The 18,385-nt window shown below is 41.3% G+C and overlaps 2 protein-coding genes across 4 annotated transcripts in view; both read right to left on the bottom strand.

The window, feature by feature from the left end:
• The window catches only part of LOC139380493 (high affinity cGMP-specific 3',5'-cyclic phosphodiesterase 9A-like), a 35,647-nt gene extending 29,928 nt beyond the window's left edge, over window positions 1-5,719 (bottom strand). For 2 of the 3 annotated variants that reach the window (XM_071123194.1, XM_071123193.1), the window contains exon 1: window positions 5,498-5,708. In XM_071123194.1, the coding sequence (XP_070979295.1) occupies window positions 5,498-5,560 (63 nt within the window). In that variant the 5' untranslated portion in view covers window positions 5,561-5,708. Of the gene's footprint in view, window positions 1-5,497 lie in introns of all 3 variants that reach the window. The other variant, XM_071123192.1, reaches the window with a different exon arrangement.
• An 893-nt stretch (window positions 5,720-6,612) lies between these two features.
• LOC139380492 (glucose-6-phosphate exchanger SLC37A1-like) overlaps window positions 6,613-18,385 on the bottom strand; it is a 37,825-nt gene continuing 26,052 nt past the window's right edge. Inside the window, exons 12-20 of the mRNA XM_071123191.1 lie at window positions 17,752-17,842; window positions 13,588-13,650; window positions 13,258-13,343; window positions 12,986-13,034; window positions 12,723-12,796; window positions 12,507-12,585; window positions 12,261-12,358; window positions 9,078-9,154; window positions 6,613-7,980 (exon numbers count right to left, since the gene is read on the bottom strand). Of these exons, the coding sequence (XP_070979292.1) occupies window positions 7,965-7,980; window positions 9,078-9,154; window positions 12,261-12,358; window positions 12,507-12,585; window positions 12,723-12,796; window positions 12,986-13,034; window positions 13,258-13,343; window positions 13,588-13,650; window positions 17,752-17,842 (633 nt within the window). The 3' untranslated portion in view covers window positions 6,613-7,964. The remainder of the gene's footprint in view (window positions 7,981-9,077; window positions 9,155-12,260; window positions 12,359-12,506; window positions 12,586-12,722; window positions 12,797-12,985; window positions 13,035-13,257; window positions 13,344-13,587; window positions 13,651-17,751; window positions 17,843-18,385) is intronic.

Below are 18,385 nucleotides of genomic sequence, written 5' to 3'. Positions count from 1 at the left end.
GATAGTAGTGGCAGTCTACATAGACAGTTCCTGTACTTTTCCAGACTGGAATTGTACAAAGGGCCAGCAAAGTGAAAGTATTCACCCCCTTGGCATTTTTCCTATTTTTTTTTGCTTTACAACCTGGAATTAAAATTGATTTTGGGGGGGTTTGTATCATTTGATTTACACAACATGCCTACCACTTTGAAGATGCAAAATATTTCTTATTGTGAAACAAACATGAAATAAGACAACAACAAAAAACGGAAAACTTGAGCGTTCAACCCTCCAAAGTCAATACTTTGTAGAACCACCTTTTGCCGCAATTACAGCTGCAAGCCTCTTGTGGTATGTCTCTGCTAGCTTGGCATATCTACCCACTGGTATTTGGCCCATTCTTCAGGGCAAAACTTCTCCAGCTCCTTCGGGTTGGATGGGTTCCGCTGGTGTACAGCAATCTTTAAGTCATACTACAGATTCTCAATTGGATTGAGGTCTGGGCTTTGACTAAGTCATTCCAAGACATTTAATGTTTCCCCTTAAACCACTCGAATGTTCCTTTAGCAGTATGCTTAGGGTCATTGTCCTGCTGGAAGGTGAACCTCCGTACCAGTCTCAAATCTCTGGAAGACTGAAACATGTTTCCCTCAAGAATTTCCCTGTATTTAGAGCCATCCATCATTAATTCAATTCTGACCAGTTTCCCAGTCCCTGGCGATGAAAAACATCCCCACAGCATGATGCTGCCACCACCATGCTTCACTGTGGGGATGGTGTTCTCTGACCACTCTTCCGTAAAGCCCAGCTCTGCGGAGTGTATGGCATAAAGTGGTCCTATGGACAGATACTCCAATCTTCACTGTGGAGCTTTGCAGCTCCTTCAGGGTTATCTTTGGTCTCTATGTTGCCTCTCTGATTAATACCCTCCTTGCCTGGTCCGTGAGTTTTGGTGGGCGGCCCTCTTTTGGCAGGTTTGTTGTGGTGCCATATCCTTAAAATGTTTTAATAATGGATTTAAATCGTGCCCCGTGGGATGTTCAAAGTTTCTGATATTTTTTCAAACCCAACCCTGATCTGTACTTCTCCACAACTTTGTCCCTGATCTGTCTGGAGAGCTCCTTGGTCTTCATGGTGTTGCCTGCTTGGTGATGCCCCTTGCTTCGTGGTGTTGCAGACTCTGGGGCCTTTCAGAACAGGTATACTGAGATCATGTGACACTTAGTTAAATAAAGTCCACCTGTGAGCAATCTAATTATGTGACTTCTGAAGGTAATTGGTTGCATAGCAAAGTGGGTGAATACACATGCACGTACCACTTTTCCATTTGTTTTTTTATTTTACTTCACCAATTTGGACTATTTTGTGTCCATTATGTCCATTACATGAAATCCAAATAAAAAACGATTTAAAAAAGTTGTAATGCAACAAAATAGGAAAAACGCCAAGCGGGATGAATACTTTTGCACTGTAAAACACATTAAATATCTGGTCCTCTCATCTTAATCTTAGAATGAATTATTCTTCCTCTAAGGAATTTCATCAAGCATTTAATGATTAGCTGTCATTTTTTCCCACTCAAATGAATGATAAGCTATCATGCTTTCACCAAAATATAACTCTACAGGCTCTATTTGAATAAACCTAACGCAATGGTAAGTCTAAGCGCAGGTGGTAGCGCTATAGGTTCAGGGGTGTGTCAGAAATATTTTTGCTATTTTCACTATCACAATTATCAGCGTACTTGCTGGCGTTGGCGCGAAAGTGACGGGTTTTGATGAATAAACAAACTGTGGGTGTGTTGGGGCTTGGCCCACCACTAGCCAATCAGAACGTGTTCCATGGCGAAATGTGGTTGCTTCAAGTTGTGTATTTACGGTCTTATATGTATTGCCTTGGAATCAACTCCACTCCCAATGCTAGTCCATCACAGTTTGTTAAATGGCTTACAGAAACAAAATGTAGACATATCTTTGATAAATACATTAACTTGAACCCAATTTCACTCGACATTGTTCTAAGTAATTGTATGGCAACAGTAGCATTCACACTGATATAGGGGCTAGGCCTACTGTAAATTGAATTGTGGCTGAGCATTGACATGCCAAACATTATCAGTAAGCAAGATTAAATTCATTATTTATAAGGCCTAAAAAAAATTATGAACAATTCTAAACAAATTCTAAACAAAACCACTTGTTTTAAATAGCCTACGTCACTTCCAGACTACAATTTCTCCCCGTGGGTATATAATATTAAAACAATGTAGACTACGGAGGGTCATACGCACATCCAAACTTTTCACAGTAGCTGGACAACAATCGAATATAACTAGAAAGGGCGAATGTCCATTCACCGTTATAATGCTCCACAATAGGCCTATGCTTTACGACAATAATCGGAAACATTTTACAGATCACCTCGCATTCACACATCTCCAGAAGTTGCATTGCAAGCGCGCCACTGACGTTGTCACCATGAAACCAGGAAGGTGAATCATACTAAAGGTTGGTTGTAATAAAATTCAACAAAAAACTAGCATTTTTTTTTTTTTTTTTTACAACAATACATGAATGTTAAATGTAATACAATCGCCAGGATTAAAAAAAGACACATTGCTATTGAATTAGCCTTCGTTATGGTAGGCCTAAGGGAGGGCTTGGGTTTTTCAAATTTTACAGGTTACAGAACTTCTAAATACGAGGTTCACCGGTATCCATTCACCGAGGTACTCATCTCTCGTTTCACGGTGGGCATGGACACGTAGCCTACATCATGGATGGGGTTTTACGCACATCCAAAACGTGACCTGCATGGCTAAAATAATGTGGGCCTGCCTTCAATGCATAGATAAAAAGAAAATGTCAGCTCAATGTTAGACTCCTCTCAAACCTTATATTTTAATAAAGCTTTGGTGATTAAGATGTATTTTACAAGCGGTCTCAGGAGCCAAACCCGACAGTCTTGACTAGCCTACTTCGCGATAACATTGGGCAGACAACAAAAGCCTCAATTGAGAGGAGGGAAGGCTACTGTATGCTTGGTTTTAAATCAAATAAAACAAAATGGGGAAAAAAGATTCGTTTTTATATTTAAAAAAAATGAAATATACAGGCACCAAAAGCACATTGGGCTACTCTTGCTCCATGCGCATAGTGCGTCACGGCTGGACAGGCTGCCTTTCTGCTGTAAAAACCCATGCCATAACCAACTGCATTACTGCTAATACCAGATTTTGGTTGGTCTTAAATAACCCTATCAGCGCTGCCTGAAATCAGTACTTTGGATACTGTTTTTTAAGGATATCAAAGAGGTAAACTGCCGAATTTAGCGTTAGGGTTAGAAAATGCCAGTCTGACAGTTTTTACATGACGAAATTGCAAACTAACGTGCGTTTGAGACTAGCGCCGCCTTAACGCCAGCCAAAAATAGAGCCCTACATGTTGCCACTCCACACAGGTTCACAAAAACTGTGCAGTTTCTTGTGCAAATGTGTAAATCTTGATAAAGATCTAACACACACGCATGCATATACACATAGAGAGGACAGTGAATGTGTCCAAACAACAGACATGATTCTGAAAATTCAGTTTTTGAAATTGCTGGACAAAGTTGATTTACTGTTTAATTGCTTTTTTCTTCTTCATAAAAGTGAGGCGAGGAAGCAAAAAAAACAATCCCCCCAAATAAAATGGACTCCAAGTGAGAGTTTTTCATAAATAGTGGAGAATGAATACATTTGTACTTTACCACATTGTCCTACCCATCTGTGCAAGCTTTAGGCCTAATGTGGGCTTCAAGAGTTATATTATTCCAAGCAAAAACCTATGCTAGGAAATCTTTCCTGTGTTATTTTGAAAAAGGATGCAGATGAAGGTACAATGTTAATTGATATAATCACGTGAAATGAAACAGAATGGGCATTATGACAGTTTCTTTATTCTGAACATATCTCTGATAAACGTCAATAACAGCATTATTAACATATGTATAATAGAATACAATATCAAGTGTTTTTTTCAAATGAAAAAAACTTGACCAAATGTATAATCGGTTCATTACTATAAATGTATAGCCTAACTATTCTTTAATTAAATATGAATACAATGCAAATATTAAAAAGGCTTATCATAGACCACACTTTATAGGAGAAATAGGCTACTGAAGATGGCCAATCATTCAAGTTAGGTCTTTCAAACAGTGCTGGACTTGGGCAGGAACTCACCAGCACCTCAAATGTCCCACTGCTTGAGCTCCTGTTCCTCTTACAGAATATTAGCTCAAAAGTATTGCACCTAAATATAAACAGTACCAGCACCCAAAATGAGTACTGGCTCCTAGTGTAAGTCAAGCACTGCTATCAAATAAGTGCAATTCAACACCTATCTACAGGATAAAAATGTAATTTAATGCGATGCAGGCTATATAGTAGAATATGTATGCTTTTCTAATTCAAGAATAACAATAAATAAATGTAATAAAATAAAATGTTAATTTATAATGTGTTCATGACCTATTAGCCTATAGCCTGCAACAAAATAGTAATACAAATATGAATAGGCCTATCATAGACTAGGCCTTTACTTTGAAGAAAGAGGGACAATCATTCAAGTAAGGTCTGTCAAATTAATGTAGCATTGGAAAAAGTACATTTCAATCCGGCCATAAACTATAGCATCATCTACAGAATATAACTGATATTCAAAATGCGCAATTAAAAGCATAAATCCATTCCAGAGCAAGTTTTACAGTAGGCCTATATAGTCAAATCACTGCTTCCTCCTTCGATTGCCTCATCCGGCTGCCAGGAAAAGCTTTGCTGAGGAATGCCCTGATCTCTGGCCAGTCGTTTTGGTTCGATGATGACGTTGTTTCGGGTATTAATTGCTTCTAATAGGTAAAAATATTATGCGTTAACCGTGCATTTAACCGATTGTTTATAACGAGGGACGTCCCACCACGGTAAACCTGGACACAAATAGTAGGAATTTGCGTCGTCCTCAGCTATGTTGGAATGCGAGAGAAAATTAACATCTGCACATACAGGTCCCGAACGTTTGTGCGTCAGTGTCCAATCAGAGGCCCGAACATAACAAGCGCGTGATCTGAGGTCTTTTGGTCTCTGATTCTCTCGCACCAGTTTGGGAAATCCTCAAGGGACACAAAACACGATACATATTTTAATAAAAGTGAAGCGGGGGTGAAAAGTGAAGCTGCGCATCCGTTAAAACAGTAAATCAAGTGTCTGGCATATGCATAATCCATCAAAAAGTGAATAGATTTTTTTTGCATTATCAATTACATTAGGCTATTCATTTTAACCACGATTTGTATATGAATATTATACAATATGCTATTGAGGGTTTCCTATTCTATAGACAGCATAACTATCATTGCACCGTTCTTCCAAATCTTTCCTATGCAATATTGGACCTCTTCCCAGTTAGGCCTACAGGGCAGGGTGTAGGTTGATGATGAAACAGGCTGACATGATATAACGGTTGATTGACAGTTATACCTTCTGAATTCTGCCATCCACGTCCAGGTAGATTACTCGGTACGCCGAAGAAGCTGATCCCATCTCTCTCCACCCCTCAAGCCTCTCTCGCCGCTGCCGAGGAGTCGGATTGCGGGCTATAGGCTACCACTCCGTTCCGTGCCCGAATTGGAAAACCCGAGAGCCGTCTGTCCTTCTCTGAATGGGCAAATGAAGTTAGCGTTTCAACATCTCTTTCTCTCTGGAGCACCTAGCTAGCTCTCATCTCATAAACCCCCTCCCTCAGCCGCTCTCAAATGAGTCGCACGCAGACAAACACACACTGGGAAAACTGAAGAGCAGGGATCATCGTACGTTCTCTCTTATCGCCATAGTTACCGGGGCTCCTCAAGGACGCGTGAGTGGGGTAGTTTGCCTGCCCACACAGCCCCCAGTCTGTTCGCGATGTTCATTCCCTTTTACGAACAAACGAGGCCATATTCTATTGATAATATGGCTATTCAAATCCTATATAGTCTCTAAAAACGGTATTTTTGGTCAAAGCACACGAGAAGAAAGGAACCGACGAAAGAAAACCAAAAAGCAGCCAGCAAGCGCCGTGAAAAAGAGATGTTTCACATGTAATTTCGTTTCTTGCATGGGCGCCCACGCGCTTCCCCTGATGACATATTAAATCAAGCCTGTAGGCTCGAGTCAGCTCAGGGGTTTTGTGATGCTATGCGTGGGAGAGAAGTCATGGGCAATCAAAACATACTAATACTTTCAATAAAACCCGTCATTGACTGTAGTGTATAATCCGGTATAATTACGTTTTGGTTTATTATGAGAACCTACCAGTCCCAATAACTGATTGTTCATTTTTTTAAAAAGACAGTTTCAGAGAATAATAATTCATATTTGATTTGGCCTGCAGTACTTTTCAGAAACAAAGAGAGATTGCCTGTGTGTGCCTGCCTGTGTCACTGAGTGGAGGACTAGCTTTCAGAAGTGTACATTTTGTTTGACACCTGCCACCTCCAGCTGGGAGACTTGAGACCACTCAGCCTAACTGGAACACACTTAGCCTGGTGAACAAAACAATTCAACATTATGCTTAGAAACCAAGACAGATCTTTTGTGAAGAAGCTTCCAGAGAATTCAGCAACACAGCCACTCGCTTTTTATTTATCTACCAAGATATCTTCAGAAATGGACAATTGTCACCAAGACCGTTTACTTATGAGTCAGGTAAGAATCAGACAAGTAACTGAACAAAGCAAGTGCCTGACCAATGAACAAACACCAAAAAAAAGGTACACAGTATTTCAAGTACTACCATTTAAGCACTGCGATAATGATTCAGCTTCCACCAAGAAATACTCTATCGCCACAAAGAACAATGACACGTTACTGGATGGGGTCCCTTCCATTTCAATTCAGTTAAATACGGGCGGTGAATTGGAATTAACCACATCTACCAGAATGAAGAGTTCATAAGAATATAGATTACTTTTTCATGAAGGTACATAGGCTACCTTTCTTCACTCATTTGGCACATTAAACTCGGAGGTAGGAAGCATTAGTCACAGGAACGTCTTTAAAATGTTCACAAAGGCAGAATGAATGTGAGCATTTTAAGGTTTGGGATGATGGCATTTGGTGTTTTCTACACATTGTTATTTTTACTATCACAGTTTAACATTGCACTGCATAAATAACTGATTTGAGAAATGGTTGATCCTCCTCGGGAGTTGATATGCAGAATTCCATACTCAAACACAAAATGTTACATTCATAGCGTTCAAGTCCCAAAACATAACAAACTGTACCATCGTTTGCTGATCATATAGGAACACAAAATATCAGTACCTTCATATACTTCCTAAACAGAGAAAATACATAGACCACCAGAATGTTTTTTTTTTTCTCCATATAAATTACTGTGCATTTCCCCACAATCTTTGGTTACATAAGGCTGAAGTGGGCCCAATATGCTCTAGATGTATATAAAAAAATCTAAATAAAAAGTGGTATGTGCTCAGAGGGACTGGATGGCTTGGTTGGTTGCTTATTCTACTCCGCTACTTCATCTTCATTGACTTTCATTCGGTTCCAATAGGTGCTGCTACACACTAGTTCATGTCAGCTACTGCTGAATCGACGGCGATACAGCCAAGCTCGCAGTGACAACAGACCTTTAGAAAGAAGTGTTGCCTGTCTATGTCTCTTTGTGAACATTGTCTAGCTCTTGGGCTCAGTGTTTCAAAAACTATCAGATAGTATTAAAGGCATATTCATAGAACAGACAAATCATTTACTTAAAATCCAGATAACTGGGCCCTGGTTTATAGGGATTGGGTTAAGGTTGAGAGGTGACCACAGGCAGGGTGGGTTCAGGTCATCTCAGTTAAAAGGTCCGGTCCAGGGTAGTGGTATAGGATGCAGTGTGTCTGTGCTGAGCGAGGGCCACAGTCTTTTCACTTCTCGGTCTGGAGTTAGTGCAAAGTGCTTAGTGCTCCTTCATCCTACAAGACGGAAACAGAAAAACAGACTTTGATCCCTAAACAAAAATCTGCATAAAAACAATGTGCAGTTTCCCACCAGAGATGTGTTTCCATCAAATTGATAAAAAGGCTGTGCGTGATGACCTAGTGCACATATAAATGCATTTTGTGGTTAAATTCTGACGTACCGAATAAAAATAAAAAACAAGTTAAAATGGGTTTCCATTGCATTTTCAACTCTTTTTTTTTCTCCCACAAAAAATGCTACGTTATATAGTGAGTGTGCCCACTGCTATTGGCACGTGTGCTCTAGCCAACAGCCAACAGTTAGGCTACAGTGCAAGTATAGCCTACATGATGAGATGATTATGGACAAAAGAGTAATCCATTTTATTTGTCAAACAGCAGCCAAGCATTCTATTTATATTTGAAAGAGTTGAAGCTGTTGCAGTGCTTAAGGTGGTCCAGGAGACTGTTCCCATAAAGAACAACCTTTAAGTGATGGAACATTCACCTAATCTTGTATGGAAGGAGGGATGTGGAGATCAGTGGAAGTTCTTGTAGAATAATGAACCCCAGTATTGAATTTGAATAGCATTTGAAAAGAAACAGGGTGTAGATTCATTTGTTATAGAAACAGATTTGATTGATATACATTTAGAGGATTTCAAGGCGATGAAAGAGTGGAGAGGAACTGGCACGACAGTCTGAGTTGCGCTTCCTCACAAAATGTTTTTGGAGAATGAAGAAGTTATTGGGGTTGCTTTTATAAGTACTGACCCAGCATATATTGCAATATGAGATAAATGGATAGAGTAAGGTGTAGTACAGATTCCAAATTGTTTTTTTTGGGGGAAAAGAGGTTGTATTCATCTGATGACACCAATACCTTTCACAATTTATTTGGAGTTAATTTAGTGATGCGTTTCTGACGGTCTTTATCAGAGAAAAAGATGGTGTCATCAGCAAACAACATAAAAGAAGACAATGAAAAATGAAATACAAGTCATTAACATAGATCATAGAACATGATCAATGGCATCAGTTACTATAACAAAGCCTAGATACCACTCGATACCGCCATACTACAACAAGTAGAATATAAACAAGTCACTTACTCTACAGTGGTGCTGCCAGAACGAGGTTTAACCACGTTACCAGAGGTCAGCTCCTTCATCACCAGCCGCAGCAACAGCTACAGAGGAAACACATCCACACACAAAGCCACATTCTATAAGATCCACATAAGACAAACATTAAGAGGATAGGGGGCAGTATTTTCACTTTGGATGAATTGCGTGCCCATAGTGAACTGCATCAAACTCTGTCCTAGATTGCTAATATATGCATATTATTATTACTATTGGATAGAAAACACTCTGAAGTTTCTAAAACTGTTTGAATTATGTCTGTGAGTATAACAGAACTCATAGGGCAGGCAATCTTCCAAACAAGAAAATCAATTCTGAAAGTTGGGGCAACTTTGACGTCATCGCCCCCTCCTTTCCCAACAAGATATGGATCTGGAAGTACTTCCTACGCCTTCCTCTAGATGTCCTCATTCAGTAGAAAGTGTAATGGAGCATTTGCTGTGAACTTTGACCTAATGGGAGGGAAAATAGTCAGTGTCCCGACTGAATGCCATTTTGCTGTGGCGCATTTCTCTGTGGGTGCTACGGCTGTTCCATTCGGCCCCAGATGAAAACGTATGATCCGGTTGGAACGTTATTGGATATATATATGATAATAACATCCTGAAGATTGATTCACTACTTAGTTTGACCAGTTTATTCGACCTGGAATATATCTTTTGGAAGTTCGTGCAAGTTATCTTGGACCAGCAGCCAGTTTTTGGGCACGTGAGCTGAAAGTGATAGCAAATGCAGCTACTTGGACACTAGTATTGGACATTATGGAACAAAACAACGATTTATTGTGGAACTAGGACTCCTTGCACTACATTCTGATGAAAGATCATCAAAGGTAAGGGAATATTTATGTTGTAATTTCGTATTTCTGTTGACTCCAACATGGCGGTTACGTCTGAGAGCCGTCTCAGATTATTGCGATGTTAGGCTTTTCCCGTAACGTTTAAAAAAAATCTGACACAGCGGTTGCATTAAGAACCAGTGTATCTTTAATTATATGTAGAACATGTATCTTTAGTCAAAGTTTATGATGAGTATTTCTGTTATCTGGCGTAGCTTTCTATAATTTCTCCGGATATTTTGGAAGAATTTCTGAACATGGCATCAATGTAAACCGAGATTTGTGGATATAAAAATGCATATTATCGAACAAAACATAAATGTACTGTGTAACATGTCATATGACTGTCATCTGATGAAGATTTTCAAGAGGTTAGTAATTCATTTTATTTATAATCCTGCTTTTGTGATTTTATCTTTGGCTGGAAAAAATGGCTGCGTTTTTTCCTTGGTTTGGTTTTGTGTGTTTTCGCTGTAAAACATTTTAAAAATCTGACATGATGGGTAGATGAACAAGATGTTTATCTTTCATTTGAGGTATTGGACTTGTGTGAAAGTTAAATATATATATATATATATATATATATACACACACACACAGTGCCTTGCGAAAGTATTCGGCCCCCTTGAACTTTGCGACCTTTTGCCACATTTCAGGCTTCAAACATAAAGATATAAAACTGTATTTTTTGTGAAGAATCAACAACAAGTGGGACACAATCATGAAGTGGAACGACATTTATTGGATATTTCAAACTTTTTTAACAAATCAAAAACTGAAAAATTGGGCGTGCAAAATTATTCAGCCTCTTTACTTTCAGTGCAGCAAACTCTCTCCAGAAGTTCAGTGAGGATCTCTGAATGATCCAATGTTGACCTAAATGACTAATGATGATAAATACAATCCACCTGTGTGTAATCAAGTCTCCGTATAAATGCACCTGCACTGTGATAGTCTCAGAGGTCCGTCAAAAGCGCAGAGAGCATCATGAAGAACAAGGAACACACCAGGCAGGTCCGAGATACTGTTGTGAAGAAGTTTAAAGCCGGATTTGGATACAAAAAGATTTCCCAAGCTTTAAACATCCCAAGGAGCACTGTGCAAGTGATAATATTGAAATGGAAGGAGTATCAGACCACTGCAAATCTACCAAGACCTGGCCGTCCCTCTAAACTTTCAGCTCATACAAGGAGAAGACTGATCAGAGATGCAGCCAAGAGGCACATGATCACTCTGGATAAACTGCAGAGATCTACAGCTGAGGTGGGAGACTCTGTCCATAGGACAACAATCAGTCGTATATTGCACAAATCTGGCCTTTATGGAAGAAGACAGCCATTTCTTAAAGATATCCATAAAAAGTGTTGTTTAAAGTTTTCCACAAGCCACCTGGGAGACACACCAAACATGTGGAAGAAGGTGCTCTGGTCAGATGAAACCAAAATTGAACTTTTTGGCAACAATGCAAAACGTTATGTTTGGCGTAAAAGCAACACAGCTCATCACCCTGAACACACCATCCCCACTGTCAAACATGGTGGTGGCAGCATCATGGTTTGGGCCTGCTTTTCTTCAGCAGGGACAGGGAAGATGGTTAAAATTGATGGGAAGATGGATGGAGTCAAATACAGGACCATTCTGGAAGAAAACCTGATGGAGTCTGCAAAAGACCTGAGACTGAGACGGAGATGTGTCTTCCAACAAGACAATGATCCAAAACATAAAGCAAAATCTACAATGGAATGGTTCAAAAATAAACATATCCAGGTGTTAGAATGGCCGAGTCAAAGTCCAGACCTGAATCCAATCGAGAATCTGTGGAAAGAACTGAAAACTGCTGTTCACAAATGCTTTCCATCCAACCTCACTGAGCTCGAGCTGTTTTGCAAGGAGGAATGGGAAAAAATTTCAGTCTCTCGATGTGCAAAACTGATAGAGACATACCTGAAGCGACTTACAGCTGTAATCGCAGCAAAAGGTGGCGCTACAAAGTATTAACTTAAGGGGGCTGAATAATTTTGCACGCCCAATTTTTACGTTTTTGATTTGTTAAAAAAGTTTGAAATATCCAATAAATGTCATTCCACTTCATGATTGTGTCCCACTTGTTGTTGATTCTTCACAAAAAAAATACAGTTTTATATCTTTATGTTTGAAGCCTGAAATGTGGCAAAAGGTCGCAAAGTTCAAGGGGGCCGAATACTTTCGCAAGGCAATGTATATATTGAATTCCCTGCGCCACCTTTTCAGCTGAACGGGGGGGGGGGGGGAACTCCTTGCCCCAACAGGTTTTAACAAGCATCAGCACCTACCAGCAGTGCTAGGAAGTCAGCTGCCATCAGCATGTAAAAGACCTGATCCCAGCCCTGTGACGACAACACTCCTGCCAGAAGGGGGCCTATTGCTGCACCTGAAAAGAACAGATCACAGGACAGTTTGTAAGTCACAGAGCTAGACCTATGCTAAATTCTAAAGCAACCCCTGGTCATTAGCTATCCCCTCATGGAGCTAACTTATCACATAGGATCTACTGGTATGGATGGAGGTGAGAGACTGACCTACTGATCCTGTGCCGTCAATGATGGCCGTGACAGTAGAAAGGGCTCTGGCATTGCCCTTGAGGCTCTTGTGTGTTCCCTAGGTTCAAAGGTCAAAACAGAGTGGGACGGGATATGAGGTCAGAGACAGACCCCCCCCCCCCCCCCCACTACTACTAGGGAGGATTATATAAGTGTAAAACAACAGTGAGAAAGACTCACTCACTACACACTTACCAGATCAGCAGCCACTGCTGTTGTAATTAGGGCATATGGCCCATTCACAAGTCCTCCACACACCAGTAGCATACCTATGAAGAAAATGGCCCATCACAACATTATCCACTTGATCATAGCTCTGTTCACCTGTGCGTTATTGACAGTCAGAATAGCACAGCCATTATGTCAACGGGCTCAGGAGCGTGATTCATGAAGTCAGTCTACAATCCCTCTCACAAGAGCAACACAAACTGGACTTAGTAATATAAATAGATCCTTACCTATGGTCGGTCCCAGTCCAAACTCGCTGATCATGGAGAAGCCATAAAGCTGAGATACAGAACAAAAACATTAAAAACAATATGTCCTATAAGATTAATGATGCATGCTTATGTTTAGCCCTTGAGATGGTCAACAGTCCTCTGAAGCTCAGCGATCTTCTGTAGCTCAGTTGGTAGAGCATGGTTCTTGCAACACCAGGATAGTTGGTTTGATTCTCAGAAACAGAGAAAGAGAGAGAAAGAAATGGAGCCACACGGGGAAAGAGACTCACTATAGGAGCAGCCAGCAGCAGCATCACTGCACAGGTGGTGGCTCTCTTTCCCAGCTTATCAGATATGACCCCAGCCAATATTCCCCCTACACACAGAGAAAGAGATTAGATTAGCACAACAATCAAGATGTGTGGTTTGCGGGTAGTTCAATTCCAATGATGAATTAGGAAGTCCTGACATCATTCATGCATTTTTACAAATCAAATCTCTGGCAACACACACAGGAGCACACAAATATCCAGATCATAAAGTTATTTGGTTCGTAGAAAGAGTCATACAAAAGGATCAGAACTACAAACAACCACTGAAACGAAAAAAAGGGAACATACCCACAATTCCTCCCACGTCAAACAGAGTGGAGAGATCTCCGGCCTTCTTGGCATCTAGGTGAGCTGAGAGACAGGTCTATTATCTTCACACACCCTCTGGCAAACTAAATAAGTGACACAGGATACTAACAAAAACAACAAGCAAAGCATAGGTATCCTCTCACAGTGGTTCCCAAACTGCTGGAAAGGGGCCCCGAGTGAAAACGTTTGGGAACCTCTGTCCTAACAGGTAGAGCTGGTTTGACCACAGATTATCAAGGCATACAGTGCATTCGGAAAGTATTGAGACCTCTTGACCTTTTCAACATTTTGTTATGTGGTCTAAGACACTGCATCTCAGTGCAAGACGCGTCACTGCAGTACCTGGTTCGAATACAGGCTGCATCACATCCGGCTGTGATTGCGAGTCCCATAGGGCGTTGCACAACTGGCCCAGCGTCGTCTGGGTTTGGCCGGGGTAGGCCGTCATTGTAAACAATCATTTTTTCTTAACGGACATGCCTAGTTAAATAAAATAAATACATATTCTAAAATGTAGAAATATTTTTTTTATTTAAATCAACCTACACACAATACCCCATAGTGACAAAGCAAAAACAGGTTTTTAGAAATCAAAAACAGATTCTTTATTTACAGAAGCATTCAGACCTTATGCGATGAGACTCGAAATTGAGCTCAAGTGCATCCTGTTTCCATCGATCATCCTTGAGATGTTTCTACAACTTAATGGGGTCCACTTGTGGTAAATTCAATTGATTGGACATGAATTGGGAAGGCACACACAGTTGACAGTGCATGTCAGAGCAAAAACCAAGCCATGAGGTTGAAGAAATTGTCCGTAGAGCTCCGAGACAGGACTATGTTGAGGCACAGATCTGGGGAAGGGTACCAAAACATTTCTGTAGCATTGAAGGTCCCCAAGAACACAGTGGCCTCCATCCTTCTTAAAAATGGAAGAAGCTTGGAACCAATAAGACTCTTCCTAGAGCTGGCTGCCTGGCCAAACTGAGCAATCGGGGTAGAAGGGCCTTGGTCAGAGAAGTGACCAAGAATCCGATGGTCACTGACAGAGATCCAGAGTTCCTCTGTGGAGATGGGAGAACCTTCCAGAAGGACAAACATCTCTGCAGCATTCCACCTATCAGGCCTCTATAGTAGAGGGGCCAGACAGAAGACGACACTCAGTAAAATGCACATGCCAGCCCACTTGGAGCTTGCCAAAAGGCACCTAGACTCTCAGACTATGAGAAACAAAATTCTCTGGTCTGATGAAGCCAAGATTGAACTCTTTGGTCACAATGCCAAGCGTTACGTCAGGAAGAAACCAGGCACCATCCTTACGGTGAAGCATGGTGGTGGCAGCATCATGCTGTGGGAATGTTTTTTAGCAGCAGGGACAAGGAGACTAGTCAGGATCGAGGCAAAGATGAACGGAGCAAAGTACAGAGAGATCCTTGATGAAAACCTGCTCCAGATCGCTCAGGTCCTCAGACTTGGAAGGTGAACCTTCGCCCCAAAGGACAACGACACTAAGCACACAGCCAAGACAACGCACGAGTGGCTTCGGGATAAGTATTGATGTCCTCGAGAGGCCCAGCCAGAGCCCGGACTTAAACTCTATCGAACATCTCTGGAGAGACCTGAAAATATCTGGCAGCGATGCTCCCCATCCAACCTGACAGAGCTGGAGAGGGTCTGCAGAGAAGAATGGGAGAAACTCTCCAAATACAGCTGTGCCAAGCTTGTAGCTTCATACCAAAGAAGACTTAAAGGCTGTACTCGATGCCAAAGGTGCTGAGTAAAGGGCCAGAATACTTATGTAACTGTGATATCAGTTTTGTATTTGTAATACATTTGCAAAAATTTCAAAAAAACTGTTTTTGTTTTGCCATTATGGGGAACTGTGTGTTGATTAATGAGAAAAAAAAGAGAATCCATTTTAGAATAAGGCTGTAACATAACAAAATGTGGAAAAAGTCAAGAGGTCTGAATACTTTCCGACTGCACTGTAAATGTCAGATTGCAGATAGATACAGTATGTCTCAGACAAAGTCTAGCAGGTAGCGAGCAAAGAATGCATGCCCTGACACTTCTTATAGAGCTCTCCACAATGCCCTGGATTCATGTACTGTATACTTGACCAAACAGACAGAGTTCCTATACGAATGTAGCAGTGGGTGAGGGTGTTGGTGCAGTGTAATGTAGTGGTTCTCAACTGGTTTTGCCTTGGGACCCAAATTGAACCATGTTATCTCAGTCGCGACCCAATATTCGTATAATAATATGTTTGGGCAAAATGCAATCTGGAAAACAATTTTTAATGCTATATTGACAATAAATTTAGCAATTATATTAGATAAGGAAACAACAATCACACCTTTTCATTGTCAATAATTCCATATTACTCATATTCTTGATGAAGAATTTTGGCAACTCACTTATTTGAGACCACAACATGTGCTAAAAGGCACTACTTATAGATATAAACTCTGCAAAAAAAGAAACGTCCCTTTTTCAGGACCCTGTCTTTCAAAGATAACTCCACAGATCTTCATTGTAAAGGGTTTAAACACTGTTTCCCATGCTTGTTCAATGAACCATAAACAATTAATGAACATGCACCTATGGAACGGTCATTAAGACACTAGCAGCTTACAGACGGTAGGCAATTAAGGTCACAGTTATGAAGACTTACGACACTAAAGAGGCCTTTCCACTGACTCTGAAAAACACCAAATGAAAGAAGCCCAGGGTCCCTGCTCATCTGCGTGAACGTGCCTTAGGCATGCTGCAAGGAGGCATGAGGACTGCAGATGTGGCCAAGGCAATAAATTGCAATGTCCGTACTGTGAGACGTCCAAGACAGAGCTACAGGGAGACAGGACGGACAGCTGATCGCCCTTGCAGTGGCAGACCACGTGTAACAACACCTGCACAGGATTGGTACAGCCGAACATCACACCTGCGGGACAGGTACAGGATGGCAACAAAAACTGCCCGAGTTACACCAGGAACGCACAATCCCGCCATCAGTGCTCAGACTGTCCGCAATAGGCTGGGCGAGGCTGGACTGAGGGCTTGTAGGCCTGTTGTAAGGCAGGTCCTCACCAGACATCACCGGAAACAACTTCGCCTATGGGCACAAACCCACCGTCGCTGGACCAGAAAGGACTGGCAAAAAGTGCTCTTCACTGACAAGTTGTGGTTTTGTCTCACCAGAGGTGATGGTCGGATTCGCGTTTATCGACGATGGAATGAGCGTTACACCGAGGCCTGTACTCTGGAGCGGGATCGATTTTGGAGGTGGAGGGTCCGTCATGGTCTGGGACAGTGTGCCACAGCATCATCGGCCTGAGCTTGTCATTGCAGGCAATCTCAAAGCTGTGCGTTACAGGGAAGACATCCCCCTCCCTCATGTGGTACCCTTCCTGCAGGCTCATCCTGACATGACCCTCCAGCATGACAATGCCACCAGCCATACTGCTCGTTCTGTGCATGATTTCCTGCAAGACAGGAAGGTCAGTGTTCTGCCTTGGCCAGCAAAGAGCCCGGATCTCAATCCCATTGAGCACGTCTGGGACATGTTGGATCGGAGGGTGAGGGCTAAGACCATTCCCCCCAGAAATGTCTGGGAACTTGCAGGTGCCTTGGTGGAAGAGTGGGTAACATCTCACAGCAAGAACTGGCAAATCTGGTGCAGTCCATGAGGAGATGCACTGTAGTACTTAATGCAGCTGTTGGCCACACCAGATACTGACTCTTACTTTTGATTTTCACCCCCCCTTTGTTCAGGGACACATTATTCCATTTCTGTTAGTCACAGGTCTGTGGAACTTGTTCAGTTTGTCTCAGTTGTTGAATCTTGTTATGTTCATACAAATATTTACACATGTTAAGTTCGCTGAAAATAAATGCAGTTGACAGTGAGAGGACGTTCCTTTTTTGAGTTAATATTGAAAATACTGTGACTGAAGAATAATAGTTTCCAGAGAATAATTTATAAAACAAAAAAGTAGGTTCATTGTCATTTCTACACACTTTCTACCTGGTATTAGTTTCAATTCAGACAGGAGTATCTTTTATAAAACAATATGAAAACCCATTCAAAACCCCCTTTCGCGATCCACCAGTTCAGAACCACTGATGTAGTGTAAATGTACATACCCGTTTTCGTGATGTAGAGCGGCAGCCAGAAGAGGAAGGTGTAGCTGACCAGCTTGGCAAACAGCAAACAGAGCGAGAACTCTATCACTCCCTGGAGAGAGAAAGAAAAACATACTGTCTACAAATAAAAACTATACATTTCTCCAGAATAGAATGGCGTGGTACTTTGTATGGTGTATGCTAAGTGCCATGGGTTTTCCCTGGTGCTTGTACAGTACCCATGCATTTCTTTCAGATCTATTTAAGTGTATAAGGAACATGTGTCTGCAGGTATTTTTCTACAGTATAAAATGGTATTCGCAACAATTTGATGTACAATATAAATTAACTAAACAAAACCAACCTGCTTTTCTGTAAAAAAAAAAAACTAACATTCTAAATTAGGTCACACAGGCTCAGAAGATTCCTGTGAGGGCATGACATTTCCTAAGGAAAATAGTCCTGACAGTGCTTCTGCCATGAAGTCTTGGAGACCTAAAAACATCTTGGCTGCAGATATGATGTCCAGCTTCGTGGACTTCTTTGACACTTGTGCTGTACAATGAATCACTGTGGCTATAAATGCCACAATATCTACCTTCTTCACAATGAGTGTAACCAGATCACTCGACTGACTTAAAACACTAGCAACTGG

This window comes from Oncorhynchus clarkii, chromosome 22 (genome assembly GCF_045791955.1).
Source record: "Oncorhynchus clarkii lewisi isolate Uvic-CL-2024 chromosome 22, UVic_Ocla_1.0, whole genome shotgun sequence".
In the NCBI taxonomy this organism is placed as follows: domain Eukaryota; kingdom Metazoa; phylum Chordata; class Actinopteri; order Salmoniformes; family Salmonidae; genus Oncorhynchus; species Oncorhynchus clarkii.
This window is presented reverse-complemented; position numbering and strand designations above follow the sequence as displayed.